Source organism: Micromys minutus, assembly GCF_963924665.1.
Source record: "Micromys minutus genome assembly, chromosome: 24".
Classification (NCBI taxonomy): domain Eukaryota; kingdom Metazoa; phylum Chordata; class Mammalia; order Rodentia; family Muridae; genus Micromys; species Micromys minutus.
Genome location: NC_137959.1, coordinates 4,574,004 through 4,591,099, shown reverse-complemented (window position 1 = coordinate 4,591,099; position 17,096 = coordinate 4,574,004). Strand labels below are relative to the sequence as shown.

The following is a 17,096-nucleotide window of genomic DNA, read 5'->3' as shown; positions in this document are numbered from 1 at the left end:
CTAGGCGTTAACAAAATGGAATACGGGGTCACTAATATATGGGGGTACACTCTAGCACACAGTGGGGCACCCTGGGGCACCAGCTGAGGCACCGGACTCAACAGCACCTTTTTGTTCTGTCCTTCCTTGTACGTCAAAGAGGTCTCGGCTAAAATGTCAAACACACAGTCTACTCATCCATCCCATAAAAAGGTACATTTTCTTCCTTTTCCCCCAATGAGAAACAAAGCTAGTGCAAGGCCAGCACGCTGTGCAAAGCTGCCGTTTCTTTTTAGTCTGAGCATTTACACCCAGAATCGATCCAAACCCCTTTAATCTCCTTGGCTGCATTTATCAACCATAAACATTTCCACTCATACAATTTTTTTCCTGCAGACAACGATAACAACCGGATCAACATATCACACACACACACGTTCTGCCCTTTAAAAAGGATGCACGAGTGTGTGTGTTCGTGTGTGTATATGCACATGTGTGCATTCCATGAGAGCACACACACAGAACATCCAGGTTTTGTGATGTCAGCTGCGGACGGAGCTTTGAGGCATTTCTTAAGAGAGCTGCCACCTGACTCCATCAGCTTCCTAAGACCTGAATCCCAGGCTTTGCGTACTCTGTTGGGAATATCCCGGTGCCCTGCATCTCTCCATTCACCGAGCAGCAGGCCCTACCCCTCTGTAGCTATAGAATAGAGAAGGCAGGGGGTGGGGAGAAAGTAGTGGATAAACAATCCAGATGGGGAGTCAAGACTGTTCATCACTGTCAAAGAGGCCGGTATAAAAGAATGTGCAAGAGAAATGTCATGGCACATCACACACAGACACAGACATATACATACACACACACACACAGGCACACACATATACATACACACACATATATACATACATACACAGGCACACACATATACATACATACACAGACACATACACACACAGAAATACAGACACACACACACACACACACACACACACACCTCAAATGCATACACACTTTTTTCTTTCCCAGTCCACAAACGCCCACAAGACCCCACTCACCCAACAGAAAACCCAATGTACCAGTAGAGAAGCTTCCAAGTGCTCACTGCTATTAGGGACACTCTCTTTAGGGTTTAACATGACAAAATTGCTTTCAGAGAGAAGTACGGAGCAGGGCTGAGGTGGGCGTGACGGCTGGGGAGGCATGCCTCTGAGGGTAGACATAGGCAGCAGATCACCTCTCTGAAGACTGGATAAAGCAGCTTTTAGGTCAATGCAATAGGTATACATACAGAGCCAATGTTCTATTCCTTACTAAAGATATACAGTACACATGGTCCAGACCCCTGGGGCCTGAAGTTTTTGCAGCAACATACACCTGCTGGGGTTGTGGTTTAAGTTTTGTGGGTTTTTGTCTTTTCCTGTCTCTGTCTCTTGGTTTTTGGTACAGAACGTGGCTGTCCTCAGACAGTCTCTGCTCTTTCTCTTAGTCCAAGATAGGCAAGGAAGGAGTGTTTGGGCGAGGGGATGCTGGGAGGTGCAGTCTGAGGTCGGGGAGGGTGGAATGTGAGATCCAGGTGGTTTCTGGGATACAACATCGTTAAGGGAATAAGATGGGCAACATCTGAGTTCCGGTATTTCTCGAGATGCAGCGGGGAGCCACTGAAGGCCAAGGCCTTGAGTGCCAGGTTGGGCTCTGAGCTGCTGCCGTGGGCTGCTGACAAGGCCACGGTCTGTAGCGCCTGAGAGGCAGACATGACTGACAATGGGGACAAGAGACTCCGGCCACCCCCCACAACCAGGAGTGGGGCTCCAGGGCCAGCTGGCTCTCTGGAGGCTGGACTCAGGCCTTTCTTGTCCTCCTCAGGGCCGTCTCCATTCTGGTGCTTCTTCACATGGCGGCTGAAGACGAAAGGGTGTGTGGTCTTGAACAGGCACTCTCCGCAGCTGAAGGTCTGGCGGGGGGCGTGCTTCAGCTTCTTGTGCAGATTGAGATTGTCCTTGCGCTTGCAGCTGTAGCTGCACTGGTCACAGTGGAAGGGCCGCTCCCCGGTGTGCACGCGCACGTGCTCGATGAGCTTGTTGGCCGTCTTGGACAGGTAGCCGCACTGGTCACACTTGTAGTGGTTGCCTAGGCGATGCTCGCGGGTGTGCGTCTCCAGCTCCAGCTGGTTGGCCTTCACTGTCTGGCAGATCCGGCATTTGTACTCCATCTTGTAGTGGGTCTTGAGGTGGCATTCCATGGCAGCAGGGCGGTTGGTGGAATAAATGCAGAATGGGCACCTGCCGGGGGAAGCAGCGGAGGGGAGGGTTAGCAAGGAGGGTGCACGGGGAACCCTGCATCTCCCCTCCTGGCCAGCCTGCCCTGGGTCAGCCCTTGGGTCCCCAAGGCCTGGCCTACTCGGCCCTGCCACCTCTCAGATGGCCCTGCTTGGCTTCCCTGCCGACAGTGCAGTCCGGGTTAACAGGGAGCTCTCGGCAGTCCACTCAGCTGGTTTGGGGTTTTAGGCTGCGACAGCCGAGTCCAGTCCTCTCAAAGGAGCAGAGGATTCGAGGAGCAGATAAAGCTGGCACTCCCCTCCTGCCCCCACCCAGCCCCTAGGGCCCTCTCCACCCCCTCCCCCACTGGACATGGCGGAAGTCTGGGCTTCCTGACCTCCCCTCTAGATGGGAGCAACACAAAGAATCGACTTTTCATGCACCACACCAAGCACACGCAGAGAGGCTGAGAGGTTTAAAGAACAGCTTATAGGGAGAGCTACCTCCAGCAAACAGAGTCACAGGAGTCAGAGTCGTGCTTATTAAAGGGGTGTTAGGATGAAAAGGCCTGTGCGTGTCCCTCTGTGTGACAATGGTGTGTGTGTGTGTATCTGTGTGTACACACATGTGTGCACCAACATCATGTGGACTCTCAGAATGTTATCTCCTAAAGTACCAGTTCTTCATCAGGAATGGGAGGTGAGGACCATGGTGGGGGCCTGGGAGAAGAAAGCCCATACAACGGCCCCTCTGCTCGTGAAAAATGAGGAGGAAGGGGGACTGCTCTTAGAGCCTGAAGACATTCTTAGGACACAGTCATGTCATAGAAATACCAGTGATCCAACTGGAACATGAATTCTCTGAGGGTAGGACTTTTTTGAGGTTTATTTTGCCTTCTCTAAGGTGCTCAAAAGAGCACTCAGGACATACCGAGTCAGGTTCTGAGCATCTTTACAGGGAACTGAGGTAGATTCAAAATGGTAGGCTGGATGGATCCCAGCTCTGGCACCTGACCGGGCTCTAGGTGTATCTCTGGCTCGGGTTCTCTTTCCATCATGGATTATGCCACCACCAGCCCTGTCGAGGTCAGGGAGGCTGTGGGGAGTGGCTGGGGATGTTTACAAAAGCTGTCGGGCTTCACTTTTGGAAGCTGCTAGGTTTGAGTTTGTGGCTTATAGGATAACAGTAGCATGTGTACTCTTTCCAAAAAGAATGCAGATGCCTCAGTGGCTGCCTCAGCTTGGACTGAGCTCCTGCAAGGCAGGGCTCAGAAGGGGACTGTCCTCAGAGGGTTGGAGAGATGTTCAGCAGAGCCCAACACAGTCAGGTGCACCGTGCACTGGCTCCTCAGCACCAAGCTCGCTGTTAGCCCTTGAACCTCAGCTCACAAAAGAGTGCACAGAGATATGAAGCCCATTCCCAGGTCAAGTGTACACACAACCCCTACGCCAAGCTGGGCCTTACCTAGAGGAGTCTGACACTCACCACTGTCCTGAGCTACGGCAAAAGAAAAATAATAGTATAATCTTATTTGATCTGCATTATGAACAGGATATAGAGTACAAGCAGTCCCATCACAGAAAAGCACTTAGACATCGGCGGTCTGCCTCACGCTAAGGATGTTTCTGTGACCCTCAGCTCCTCTGCTATTTCACTGCTCGGGCAAAGCACTTGGGCTTTTCCACGCTCCCATTATTTATCTTAAAGACACTTTCTCAGGAAAAATTGATTCTCTGATATTGCAGAAGAAACAAAACAAACTCAGTTGTATAGCCAGAAGGCATCATCAATATTTTTTTTCAAAGTGTTCTTCTACTTGGTCATCCTAGAACATAAGCTATCATACAGGGGATGGCCTACCACGGTCAGGCAGTGTCAGACCCTGGGAGAGCACTGAGGTCACCCAGCAGAGGTGCAGCAGAGGTTCAGGCTTGCTCAGGGTTCCAAAAGGTGAGTGGCAAGGCCACAAGTGGCATGGGAGTGACTGAGCTACGTAGGCAATAGTACTACTCCACCCACAGAAGGCGGAGCTCTTCTTATAAAAAAATATGCACATTTCGATAAAGAGGTGGAGGGATTAGACTCAAAGTCCCCAATAAGCTCCTGCAAGGCATTTCCCTTCTGCCAGCTGAACAAATTATAAAATGATCCTTTTGTCTATGACCCGCCCACACACACCCCCCCAAGGGGGGATCCAGATGGGACTGGATCAGCAGCTGCGGCCATTCCCCAACTCTTCCCAAGGCTTGGTTTTTTGTTTGTTTTTTGAGAGGATGACCGGATCAGCCAGTCCCACCCCGCCCCCAACTTCTGCTCCAGGTCTCTCCAACGCTTACCCACTCAGGAGGCATTGTGAGTTTCAAGGATAAAAATGTTTTAAAATGAATGGCCCCTCCCTGCTTATATTAGGAAAAATAAAAGAAAAAATGTCCCCTGATTCTTTTAACTACATGGTGATTTTAGATAATAAAAAAAAATGCCTTGGCAATTGTTTTTTTCTATACCCAGCTATTCTATGCTCCTGTTTCTTTACTAGATCCACAGTGTCTTGTGACAGGGACTCTGCTTCCAGAGTCACTGGAAGATTAAATTCTGGTAGTTCTGGGACATACGTCTTCTAAGGTGGAAATGGTATTTTATTCTTCACGCATCCTTTAGCACCATGGGCAGGCTACCTGCACGGTATGCTTGGTAATAACTCATGGGCCTCACTTGTTGCAAACCCTGCTTAGGGATGATGCTCCTTGTCTAGGTTTTTTGGGAAGGCATCAGCGTATCTGCAGGAAGACAAGAAGCACTTGATGTTGCATGAACATCCTTGCCTCTTGTCTGATCAAACTACCAAGGTTCTACTTTGAGGGCTGGGTACCGATAGTACTGAAGAGCTAAACATATGTCAGGCCTCGCAGTGACAACTGTGAAATGCTCCGTACATGAGGATGCTAACCTGGCATCCATTAAACAACCCACTGCAGTAGAAGTCTGCTCTTTCAGGCTGGGCCGACACTTTGTGCTCTCCCTTGCTACAAGCCTGGGGTACTTGTGAGGTAGCTCTTCCTGCTAATGTCTGTTGACTCCCTTGAGGACAGCTGGAATCCCATTTAGCTAGAGGCAGCAGATCTACTGACTAACTCCCCTCATACTAACTCCCCCATTCCCCAAAAACCTTTATGGGGGGGATCGGGTAAGGCTGGGGGTGGGGAAGGGATGCTTAATAACAACTCAATAAAAGATTCTGTACTTGCTTTCCTTACTTGAGCCCACCGGTGGGGACAGTGTGGCATTTCTTATGCTCCAGCAGCTGTTCGGGGGTCTTCATGAACTTGTGGCACACATCACACTCAAACATCCGGGTGATGAGGTGGATTTGCAGATGGCGCTCAAACATATTCTTCGTCTTGCAGACAAAGTTGCAAAAAACGCATTCGAACCCTGAAAGGACCGAAGCTGGGTGTAGGAGTGTGTGGGGGAAGGGCGGCAGGCAGACAGGCAGGGGGTTGAATTCCCCTTCCTTCCAATCCTGCATCTTGTAACACATAGTGCTGTCTAGTCACCATCCCTAAATCACTGCGCTAAAAAAACACGGCTGAACATTCAGCTTCAGGGTCCATGCCCCTCCCCTCCCCCACCCCTTATCTGAACACAAATCAAGCCAAAGGGCTCCTTTTCAGTACCGAGCACCACACCTCAGCTCATTTTCCTCACGAAGGTTTATTCTCCATTAGGTCACCTAGAGTGGACAGGGTGAGCGGGCCATATCCACCTCTTACCTTTCTCTGGCTTTTCCTCGTTGTTCAGTGAGGGCTGGCTCCCGGGCACCACAGAGATGACCAGCAAGTTGTTCCCACCCTTGTTTTTCTGGGAGCTGTCTGAGTCATCTTTGCCATTGGCTGAATCGCTCAGAGTTGACAGTGAGGACGAGGAGGGGCTGTTTGATTCGCTGGGGGTCTTCGTATCATCTCCTGGAAAACAGAGACAAGCCGTGTCTGTTACTGAGGGAGAGTCCCTTAGGATGATGGCGGGTGAGTAAGGCTCCACCTCTGGCGCCCAACTTGTCCACACAACTCCCTTCCCTGGCTGTTTTCTACTGCCTATTCTCTGCCTCTGTCCCGGGGTGTTTCTCTACCCCTAAATCCTATATTAATACAACTCTACAGCCCGATAGCTTTTCATACAGGTTTAAATATTCAACTCTCAATTCACAAACCCTCTACACAACAAAATTATATCAAATAGACAAAGATACAAACTGCCCTTCTATATGAGATATTAGACTTATAAAATCCTTAATGTTCATAGCTATTTAATGCCAATTAATATCACCTGGGCCTAGCTGGTCCTTGGGAATCTCCATGTTGCCATGACCTTCACCTTCTGTCCTCTGAGGACCTCAGTCCTCTCCACCTCCCTCGCCCCGCCCAGTACTGGCTTTCCTTTATTTTACTAATTAAAATGGGAAGGTCCAGTTGGAGTCATGTGACTAGGCAGGCCTTCTTGGGAAGTGGAATTAACATTACAATACAAACAGCTTCAGGACAATCTACACACACATACACACACACACACACACACACACACACACACACACACACACACACACACCCTTGACTCAATCCAGTGTGTGATGCTTTAGGTGCTTGTCTCGTTGTTTTCACTCTCGGATTTTTTAGGTCTGAGGCTGTAGGTCAGGATTTGAGAGTGACTTAGAATGCATGAGGGTCTGGGTTCAGTCCACAGTGTGTGTACAACATACACACCTCACACGCTCTATTGTTATCCCTACTACGCAGAGGGGGCAAACGTGGCCCAGATGAGATGTGACCTTTGAACTAAATCTCAGTTAGCTGAGTAAGTTCACACTTATCAGCAGACACTGGACTCTCCTTCAGAGCCAGGCATAAAGAAGTTAACAAGTCATTCAAACCTAACATCATGAGACTTTAGCATCTACTAAAGTTTGAGTAAATCTGAAAGTCAGAGATTAGATCTAATATTGCTACGGAAACAGCTAGTGAATCAGAATGTATCAAACAACGATTTTTACAACACTGAACATGAGGCAATAAAGAAACTGGTCTCTGAGAGACAGGACAAAGGAGGCAAGCCCCACAATAGCTCCTTGCTCTAAGATCTGTCTTAGGTTGCAGGACAGGAAGAGGGACATAGGAGGAGACTGATGGCCTCTCCTCAGGAAGAGAGGCAGTCAAGGGTCTGCAGAGGTCACAATGGACAGACACTGCAGAACAGTGTCAACGAAGAACAGGTGCCCAGAGAACGATACCCAGAGTCCTGCAGAAGTCAGGGGGACACGGGTCAGAGCAGGGTGTGAGCACATGTCTGGAGGGGGAAAGGCCACCTGAGAACGCTGAGGACAGTCCCACAGGTCTGGCACTGCAGAGGTCTGGTGTCAGTGCTATTCCCAGAAGCAAGGTCAGAACAATACACTGTCCATGGGCATTAGGTAGGAGGCTGAGAAAGGACTTTGAAAATGGGACAATAATTAGTCCCCAGTAGATAAATACCTAGTGATCCAAAACTGCCTATCAAATCATAGAAGAAAGATGCTGAAATATCAAGGCTTGCAAGTCCTATTTCTTAAATAAAGGCCAACAATACTAACAGGAACAATAGATACATAATTGAACAGCCAGCATGGTAAAAACACACAGATCATCAGATAAGCAAAGCAACAAGAAAAACCAGCTCAAAATGAGGAGGGGAATCAACCAATCAAAGCCAGTTCAGAACAGGCGGAGTTTTACAGTTAGTAGCAGAGAACGCTGTAATTATATTTCAGATGCCCAAGAAGTTAGGCAAACACATGGAGAACATGGAGAGGGGTCCGAATCACATTTCTCCAGATGGAGGCACAAAATGAGGTCCTCACTAGAGGGTTCCACAGTAAACAGTGCTGGGTGGGTAGCTTCATGTCAACTGGACACAAGGTAAAGTCATCTGAGAGGAGGAAACTTCACATAAGAAGATGTGGCCGAAAGATGGGGCTTCAGGGAAGCCTGTAGAGCATTTCATATTAGTGATTGGTGGGGGAGGGCCCAGCCCACTGTGGGTGGGGCCATCTCTGGGCTAGTAGTCCTGAGTCCTATAAGAAAGCAGGAAGAGCAAGCCACCCTGATTACTGCCTCAGGTCCTACCTCCAGGTTCCTGCCCCACTTGAGTTCCTGCCCTGACTTCCTTTGATGATGAACAGTGATCTGGAAGTGTAAGCCCAATAAACTTCTTCCCCAACATGCTTTTTGGTCATGGTGTTTTTTATTGTAGCAACAGAAACCATAACTAGGACAATGAATAAACCTCAAGTAAAAGCTACAGGCAAGGTCTGGAATAAAGCAGAACAGAGAGCTGCCAGAGAGTCTCAGTGAGCTGGGAGCTGCTCCAGTGAGGTGCTCCAGGGGAGCTGCTCCAGTGAGGTGCTCCAGGTGGCTCTTTGTGGGACCTGATTAGTTGAAGTCCTGATTAGTTGGTCAAGGCATAACTTTTCCTTTGCTTGTTTCCTTGAAACAGGGTCTTTGTATGTAACCCTGTCTATCCTGGAACTTACTGTTTTTAACCTAGTGAGTTGCCTCAGGATTGCCTTTAACAGAACTCCACCTGCTTCTGCATCCAGAGTGCTAAAGGCATTTGCCACCATGCTCAGCTAGTCACAACCTTTTCCTTTGGTTTTTCAAGACGCAGGGTTTTTCAAGTAGCTCTGGTTGTCCTGGAACTCGCTCTGTAGACCAGACTGGCCTTGAACTCACAGAGACCCACCTGTGTCTGCCTCCCTAGTGCTACATCTCCACCTGGTAGCAGGTTTTTTTTTTTTTTTTTTTTTTTTTTTAAGATAATCAAGATGCTTCTAATTTGTGGAACAGCATAAAACCCAGAATCTGAGATACTCAATGAATGCCAAGCACAAAAAACACGGAGAGTGAAGAATGCACAGTCACCCCACCACTTGGAAACGGAGGCAGGACTGCGAGTTCGGGGTCAGTTGGGCTAGATATTGAGACTATAAAGACACCCATGTCAAGAGACTTAGAGACATCATCATTAAATTGCTTAAAATAGGCAAAGAAAGAAAAAGCAAAACCAAACCAAACCCCTAGTGTGATGTCATGGTTGTATCCCAGAACTCAGGACAGAGAGACTGAGGTCAGCCCGACCTCCATAGTGTCTAACTGTCTAAAATATAGAAAAATAGAAGAAGAGAGGAAAAAGGAAAAAAGAGAAGAGAAAATCCCCAGGAGCAGCCGTAAGTAAAGAGGCCACATTCTGTGGAACAGGCTTCCCACGGGAACGATCCTAGGAAAGACAACAGGCAACATCTTCAAAGAAATGGAAGACTGTCGGATTTCAGACAAACTAGAAAAGCAGACACTGAAAACGACAGAGGAAAGTATTATCCGCAGACTTGGACCTAAGACAAATTAAAGTAAGTCTGGACGTAGAGGAAAAGGGCAGCAGATGCCCACCGAGGCCAGCACGGCAGGAGGTGCTGGAGGCAGTGAGAGAGTGCAGGGCAAAGTCATGCCATCTTATTTTAACGTCTTTGGAAGATAATCAAAGTATTGGTGCTTAACCCCCAAAAATAGGTTTACCATCACGAGGATGGATATTGGACATGCATAAAGATTGGCTTAAATACCTTCATAGTAATTTAACTCATTAGTGCACAAAATGAGGTGCGTAGAACTGTGGCCAAGGTCAAACCTAAAAACAGTAGCAACCAGGGACCTCTCAGGGTCAAACTAGTAACTTCTAACGGGCCAGCGAACAATAGCCCATGGACTCATACTAGCTTCCTGCTCGTATAAATCGATTTTACTGAAACATGACTATTCACCTGTGTGCTAATGTCTAGGACTTTCAGAGCTGTGTCAAACTAAGAGCACAAAGGTAGGCAGGTAGGGAAGGGAGAAGGTAGATCTGGAAGGGTTTGGTGAGGTGGATATGATTAAATTGCACTGAATGAAGTTCTCCAAGGATTCATTAAATCCAATAAAAAGGACAGACATTGGAAGGCCTGAAGCATTTACCACCTGGATGGATGGAAACCGGCCTGCAGCACCTTAAAAAACACCATTATCTCTTTCCAATAGCAGCTGAGAAGCTTCTAATATATCAGACGGAAGTTTCTTTAACGTGTTTCACTTGTGGTTTCTGTCATCCCAGGTAGTCAGGGAGCTCTGTCAGCTCAGAGGGAACATGGTCAACCCTGTGCATCCTGTGATATTAGGTGTGTTTGCCTTGCTTAACTGACAATGTGAAGTTTCCATAGAAAACAGGTGATTCCAGCTAACATCTTCCTGAGGAGTGGCGAGCTGCAGGGTGGGGTGGAGACATCCAGGGACAGACTGGAGTGAAGAAGGTTTCACAGTCAGTGTTTAACAGACAGGACAAAAGAAAGGTACTGCAAAGCCAGTGGGAACTGGAGAGAGGCTGGCCTTTCCCTCCGTCAGCCATTCCAGCCAAATTTAACTTGTCTTCCATGTGGGCCTCCCTGCTCACCTACTTCCCACAGTGCTAATGTGGTTACAGTCAGACAACCGACTGTAAAAATGGCACCTTCTCACTCCACATAATGACTCTCTGTGGACCTCCAAGTCATAGCTGCTCAGCTTACTGACAAAAACGAACTTTTATTGCTGTTGGCACCAGCGAGCTAAAGTGGTCAGAGAAGCAGGGATCCGTCTCAGCCACGCACATTATCAGCCTGACTGTCAATGAGTCCCCTTCCTGGGTCCTTCCGGAGCCAGTGGTGTGATGGGCTGACCCCACACGTAGGACTGGCAGTAAGCAACATAGGCTTTCAGTTTGTAAGCACCACAAATGGGGACGGGGGAGGGCAGTCTCCCTCGAAGTCTCCCTAAATGAATCTATGATGGTGTCATTCCTACCATCCCTTCTAAGGGTACAATTACACGGAGAAGTCAAAGTGTTAACATCGGTAAATGGAATAAGTGAGCCAGACTGGCGAGAGGCTTTAAATGAAAGGCAAGCACTGGCCCAGCCTAGTTGGTTTCAAAAGAAGACGGTTGTGTGAACAGACATACCATGTGTGTCATTGTGGAGTACCCAAGAACTTACAGCAAAACACAAAGGCCTAAGGCCATGGGCCTGTCAGAGCAGCAAGGAGACAGGCAGCAGGAGATGGAGCAAAACCTGTTCTGGACTGAGGGTCTGAATCCACAGCCACATCACTGACCTTGTGCGGAACACCCATCCCCCAGCTTCCCTCTACATTGTGATTCTGAGCAAAATTCACATCAGAGGGTTACTGCTGGCTGAGGTGAGCCGTCGGAGCACAAGCCTGGGGCAGAAGAGCTTAGTGACTATGACGTGTGCGGACGATGGCCAAGACCAGGTGAGGACCAAGTGTGCAGTTCGGTGTGTCCCAACAGTGTCTACTCTCTGTGGCTGAGTCCAGGTCTATGTACCCACGAGATCGTGCCCAAGTCCATGCCACTGTGGGGTCCAGGAAAAGGGGATGGAAAAGGACAGGGATGGTTACCTGTGTGCTTGGTGCCAATGTGATTTTTTATCTCTGCTTCCTCCATGGTGACGAAGTCACAGGCCGTGCAGCAGATGGAAAACATCCACTGCTCCTTGTCCACATGGAGAGACATGTGGCTTACAAACTGAACATTGAGCTCCGTCTCAAATCCACACACATGGCAACTAAAGCACGGAAGGAAAGGGGGAGAGGAGAGTGAGACAGGCTCTGAGTATGTGCTGCTCGGTCACACGGTGCACGTGACATTAGTGTCTTGTGCATTCTATCAACAAAAAGGTACAGCATCAGGAAAATCTGCCTGCTGGGGTGCCAAAGAGATTAGGTGCTGGCATAACGTAACACTCCCACAATGCTGTAACGATGCTAAATAATCAGAGTTAATCAAAAACTACAGCTTCCAGATGCCGCACATGGCCTAACAGACTCCAGTGCTGCTAAAGTGTCGGTGGCTGTCCGAGGACGGAGCAGACGGTGCTGCACATCTCACAGGTTCCAGGAACCCCTGGGTGCGGCGAGGGGGCACACAGACTGTTTTCTGGCACTCTGGGCAAGAGGCAGGCACATCCGTGACACCTCCTAGGAGAAGCCACCCTTACAGAGCCGAACGTAGTGTGTCATAATGGGCAAGAAAGGGACAGCACACAGGGCCTTCTGAGCAACTGATCTCAGATCATTTTTCTTGCCTCCCCCGACCTGATTCTTAAACCACAAGGTGCTCAGTGGCAGAGCTGAGCGCCCTAACAGTCAACCATCCATAGAGCCCTGTTTTTTTTTTTTTTTTTTTTTTTTTTTTTTGTGCAGCCTGCCCTGCAGAACAGCTTCCAAACATCTCTCTTGCAGTTAACTCCAAGGGCTGCCTAAGCCAGGCAGCAAAGAGCATATTAAAATGAAGGAAGCACAGGCTGAGGGAAGGGCCCAGCACTCAGGCAGGCAGATGGGGAGCTTCAAAGCGAGAGATCTAAGAGACCGGGCGGGCTGCTGCAAGCTCGACCCACCTGTAGTAGTAAGGGTGTTTCTTCCCGTCACTGCCTTCAGAGGTGACAGCACTGACTAAGTCCTCGGTGTCCGTACTCACGAGCTTCACAGAGTGCACGGTCAGGTGCTGGTTCAGGTTTGCACGGCACTTAGCAGCATAGGGGCACAAATGGCATTTGTATTTTCTTTCCTCTGGGGGAGAAACCAAAACTGCTCTCAAAAAAGAAAAAAAAATTCAAGAGCTCACTTAAAGGAACCAATGAAGGTCAGTCAAATTTCCCTTCATGTGGGGGCAAAGGTCATGCCTTGACATTGTACCTAAGCATATCCCTAGCAGTTTGCTCCTGTATCAATACTCAACTCACAGAAATAAACAACAACAACAACAACAACACAAGAAGCCCTCTCTAGGCATCCAGGACAAGATCTTGAGGCTGAGGTGTGGGTTTCATGGTGTCCAAACCAAGTCTGATTCAAGGTAGGATACAGAAGCAACATCACAGCAGAGGCGGAGTGGGAGCCTGACCCAGGCCAGAGGGCAGCTCTGTGAGCCATTTCCTTCTTGAATACCTGACCCTTCATCCCTCATCATGACAAGGAGAGGTCCACAGGGATAAAGGGACACTGTGTGAGTGTGCCACTGTGGGTCACACTGCAGTTCTTCAGAACAAGGGGAATTTGCGGTGTGAGTGTGCACATGTCAACCAGCATCACTCTTCTTGAGAAGATGTGTTTGGGGTGTGAATGTTCATGAGTGTGACTTGTGTCATTCTTGGGTAGGAGCTGAGATGGAGAAAGCGAAGAAAATAAACATTGATAAAGAGGCTCCATTATTTTCCCTCAGCTTCAGGCCTGGGCTGGCCAAGGAAGAAAAACTAATGAAATTAAGGGGGGAAAATGACTTGTATAAAATAATTTAATGTGAAAATTTTCATTTTACATAAATACAATTTAAAAACCTCAATTAATTTGTAATGGGAATTGGCTCACAAAGCTGACTAAGGGTTAGGAGCACTTCCAGGGTGGTGTCCTGAATTCATCTGAGTAATCCGACAGCCCGGAGGACCCTGCTTCCTACAGATGACAGCTCAGCCTCACCATCCTGATTTATGGCCTTCACTTGAAGACAGTGTCCCGCTTTCTTCCCCAGGGGTAAAGAGCGTTATTTTATGGTGCCCTGCCCACCTGCCACTGCACTGAGAGGGGAGGGTCTGGGTTTCAGCACCAAGGTGCCACCTCCACAAATGGGGAGTGGCCCCTCTTTCTGTCATCTGTAAAGCTCCAATAACTCTGGGATTTCTTCTTCTCAGTAAGAATTTATCTGGGAGAATCTGCACAATATCTTTATTAACAATACTTCCTTCATCCGTTTTACAAATTCTCCTTTGTAGTGATTTTCTCAAGTTTTTGTCTCAGTTATTTTGGTAATTTGGCTTAGTTATCTATCAGCTTACTTCTGTACCAAAGACAAACCATGCGTCCCTTTTTCTCCAAAAATTCCCTCCCCATTTCTGAAACAGGGTCTCACTATGTAGCCCCGGCTGTCCTCACACTCAGGGATCCCCCTGCCTCTGCCTCCCAAGAGCTGGGGCTGAAGTCATGCACCACCGTGCCTGCCTCCGGTGATCCTCCGGTGTCACCTGGGATTGGCTGTGCCTTTCTTTCCCAGCTCAAAGTGTATCAGCTTCCCTTTATTGATTCAGATGAAGGTGTTTTTCACTGACTCCTTAAGGTGATACGTCCCTTCATTTTTTTCTACTCCTTTTGTGTTAACTCAAGCTGTAGCTGTCTTAGCTGTAGGTATAAACTGTTCTCATTCCTTTAGACATCCGACCCTTGTATTTTCCTCTTCTTCTTCCATTTCTTAATTGATCCCAATTAAGTAGGGAATTTTATTCATCCTTTGTTACTTGGTTACTTGAAATGCATTTAAGTATGCTTAAAGAATAAGGCTTTAAAGTCCTCGCTCTTAAAAACATGTTATCTGTTTAATATGATGAAAATTTGAGTTTAGTGGATTTAAAAAGATAAAAGGTCAAAATTAATCTTCTCCTATTAATACTCTGTCTCTGTGCTTTTATTTTTGCACAACTGTACAAAAACCCCTTAACTTTGAACTTAAATATTTTTCCTTTTTGGGGGACCAGAGTGTCCCTCCTAGGCATTCCATGCTGTGCTCAAATTAGTGATCCTCCTGCCTCAGTCTCCCAAATGCTGATATTACATGCATGTTTCAGTATATCTGGCTTACATCACATTGCTGTACTGTCAGTGTTAGGCTTAGAGAACAGTTGAGTGTATTTTCTTTGTTGTTGGAGACTGAACCCTGGCCTCACATGGGCTCCACCTCAGAGCCACACTCCAGCCTGTGTCCGTTGTCACCAGCACCAGCAGCTTCCCTGGCCTCTTTGGGCTTCACTTACTTCTGCTGATGAAGTTACTATTTGCTCTTTCTTTGCTTCTTGTTAACTTCACTCCCCTCCTGGTACTGCCCCTTGGAACAAACCACCTGCTGCACTTTGGCTACGCTTAAACAAAACCAGAAACTAGTTTTCCCCACCCCCACGGCTCCCCAGCGGGAGCTGAAACCAGAGGAGTGTCTCCTAAGATCTTCATGAAGCTTGGCTGTTGTTTACATAAGCCTATCTCACGCTTAGCACTGGCACTGAAATGTAAATTAAAATCTTTCCTTAATAAAGAAGTTGATACTAAGAAGGTGGGGGGGGGGTGTAGCCTGAACCTTTCAAAGGTATGAGTCCATTCTTCACAGAGTTCAGGAGCTGACCTGGATGGAGGTACTTAAGTGCAGATCGCTTCTCATTAGCCCCTCTGGGAACTCAATGAAGCTTTTCAATATAGAAAAGCCTTTCCAGGGTCTCCTTTACATGTTCAGCAAGGCCGGTAAAGGTCAGACTCAGGTAGGTTCCCACCACTTCCTGCAGCAATTCTCTCAGAGAAACTCAATGTCTGGCCAGCAGAGAGGTCGGGCAGGGCGCCTGGGAGGCTGGGGAGCTCCATCCCCTACTTACCTGTGTGCAGTGAGAGGTGCCGAGACAAAGTCTGCTGTCGGCCAAACACTTTTCCACACACGTCACAAGGGAAGAGCTGGTCATTGAACTTCCAGGACGGCAGTCCGTTTCCTGCCTCAAGGACCATCTTTTCTGTCTCTGGGCCAAGAGAATGAGGTGTTGTGAGGAATACAGGGCAACAGGCATTCGAGACAGTTTAGCCAACCCAAAGATTTCATCAGAGGCATCCCCCTCCCACCCCCAATTGGAGCTAGGAACCGGTGGCGTCCTCATGAGCTCCGCTGCTGAGGAGTACTGCTAACCCAGATGGTAAAGGGAGCCCAGCAGCCCAACAGCGCTGGGTCTTCTGTGGCTCCTTTCACTGCTAAAAGCTGGTGAGTGTGTGTGCACCCATGCGTGCGCATTTACACACATAGACACACAGATGACAGACAGACAGGCTTGACAGCACTCAGCACATTAACTTTCTGGAAAGCCAGACAAACAACATAGTAGATTGAAAGGGAGTTTGCTCTGATGGTTCTTATGAGAATGCCTGCTTCAAAAACAGTCAACAGAACACTGGAGATCCCAGATTTGAAAAGAAATGGTCCCATGTCTGCTCTTTATGAAGAAAAGCTTTGCTCCTGAACTCTGGATTGAACCAAGTGTTTAGCCAGAAAGTCATTTAAAGTCGACGGAGGGATGTCCACCACACACTGCTCCTTGCACACGAGCAGACCGTGTTCTACACGTCTTGCCCCGTCTGGGAAAATGGGTGCCCCGAAAGCAGTCTATGCGCATCCTTGGATGGAGCACACACTGTGTTTTCTAGCCTAGAAAACTTTCATTCCTCATGATCATCTATAGAGTTTCCTTTATTTTCTGACCCCTGTCTCTTCTCAGTGAACCACAGTGGACTATATAAACATCCCTCTGCAGCCGTGGAAGGGATAGGTAACGGAGACACCCAGAAGACGGAAATGGACACTTCCAAGGGACAGCTTGTTTGGGCCTCACTCTGAAGAATAAGACACTGCAGTCAGTTAGTATTTGTCCTTGACCTGAGTTGTTGTGAGTCTTCCTGAAGCTCGATGCCACATTGCAGAATGAAGTTTCATTTGGGAAAAAATAAATATCACCAGGAACTCTTTATAAGACCCAAGCTCTGAGCGCAGGTCACAGAACCCCTGCAGAACAAAGTGCTTGATTTCACATAATTAGGCTAAAACCATTTTCCAGATATAAGTTTCCACCTGTATTTGGACAAGTCAGCTGGATCAATGCACATATTAAAGATTTTGCCCAGCAATGTAATCCGAGGAAAGAAGAAACAAATAATGCAGACTTGGAAGGGGAGCA

General features: G+C 48.0%; 1 protein-coding gene across 1 annotated transcript in view; it reads right to left on the bottom strand.

Moving 5' to 3' along the window:
• Positions 1-624: 624 nt before the first annotated feature.
• ZNF827 (zinc finger protein 827) overlaps positions 625-17,096 on the bottom strand; it is a 152,554-nt gene continuing 136,082 nt past the window's right edge. The window contains exons 9-14 of the mRNA XM_080937496.1: positions 15,756-15,893; positions 12,747-12,918; positions 11,749-11,915; positions 6,008-6,199; positions 5,492-5,669; positions 625-2,261 (exon numbers count right to left, since the gene is read on the bottom strand). Of these exons, the coding sequence (XP_080793622.1) occupies positions 1,442-2,261; positions 5,492-5,669; positions 6,008-6,199; positions 11,749-11,915; positions 12,747-12,918; positions 15,756-15,893 (1,667 nt within the window). The 3' untranslated portion in view covers positions 625-1,441. The remainder of the gene's footprint in view (positions 2,262-5,491; positions 5,670-6,007; positions 6,200-11,748; positions 11,916-12,746; positions 12,919-15,755; positions 15,894-17,096) is intronic.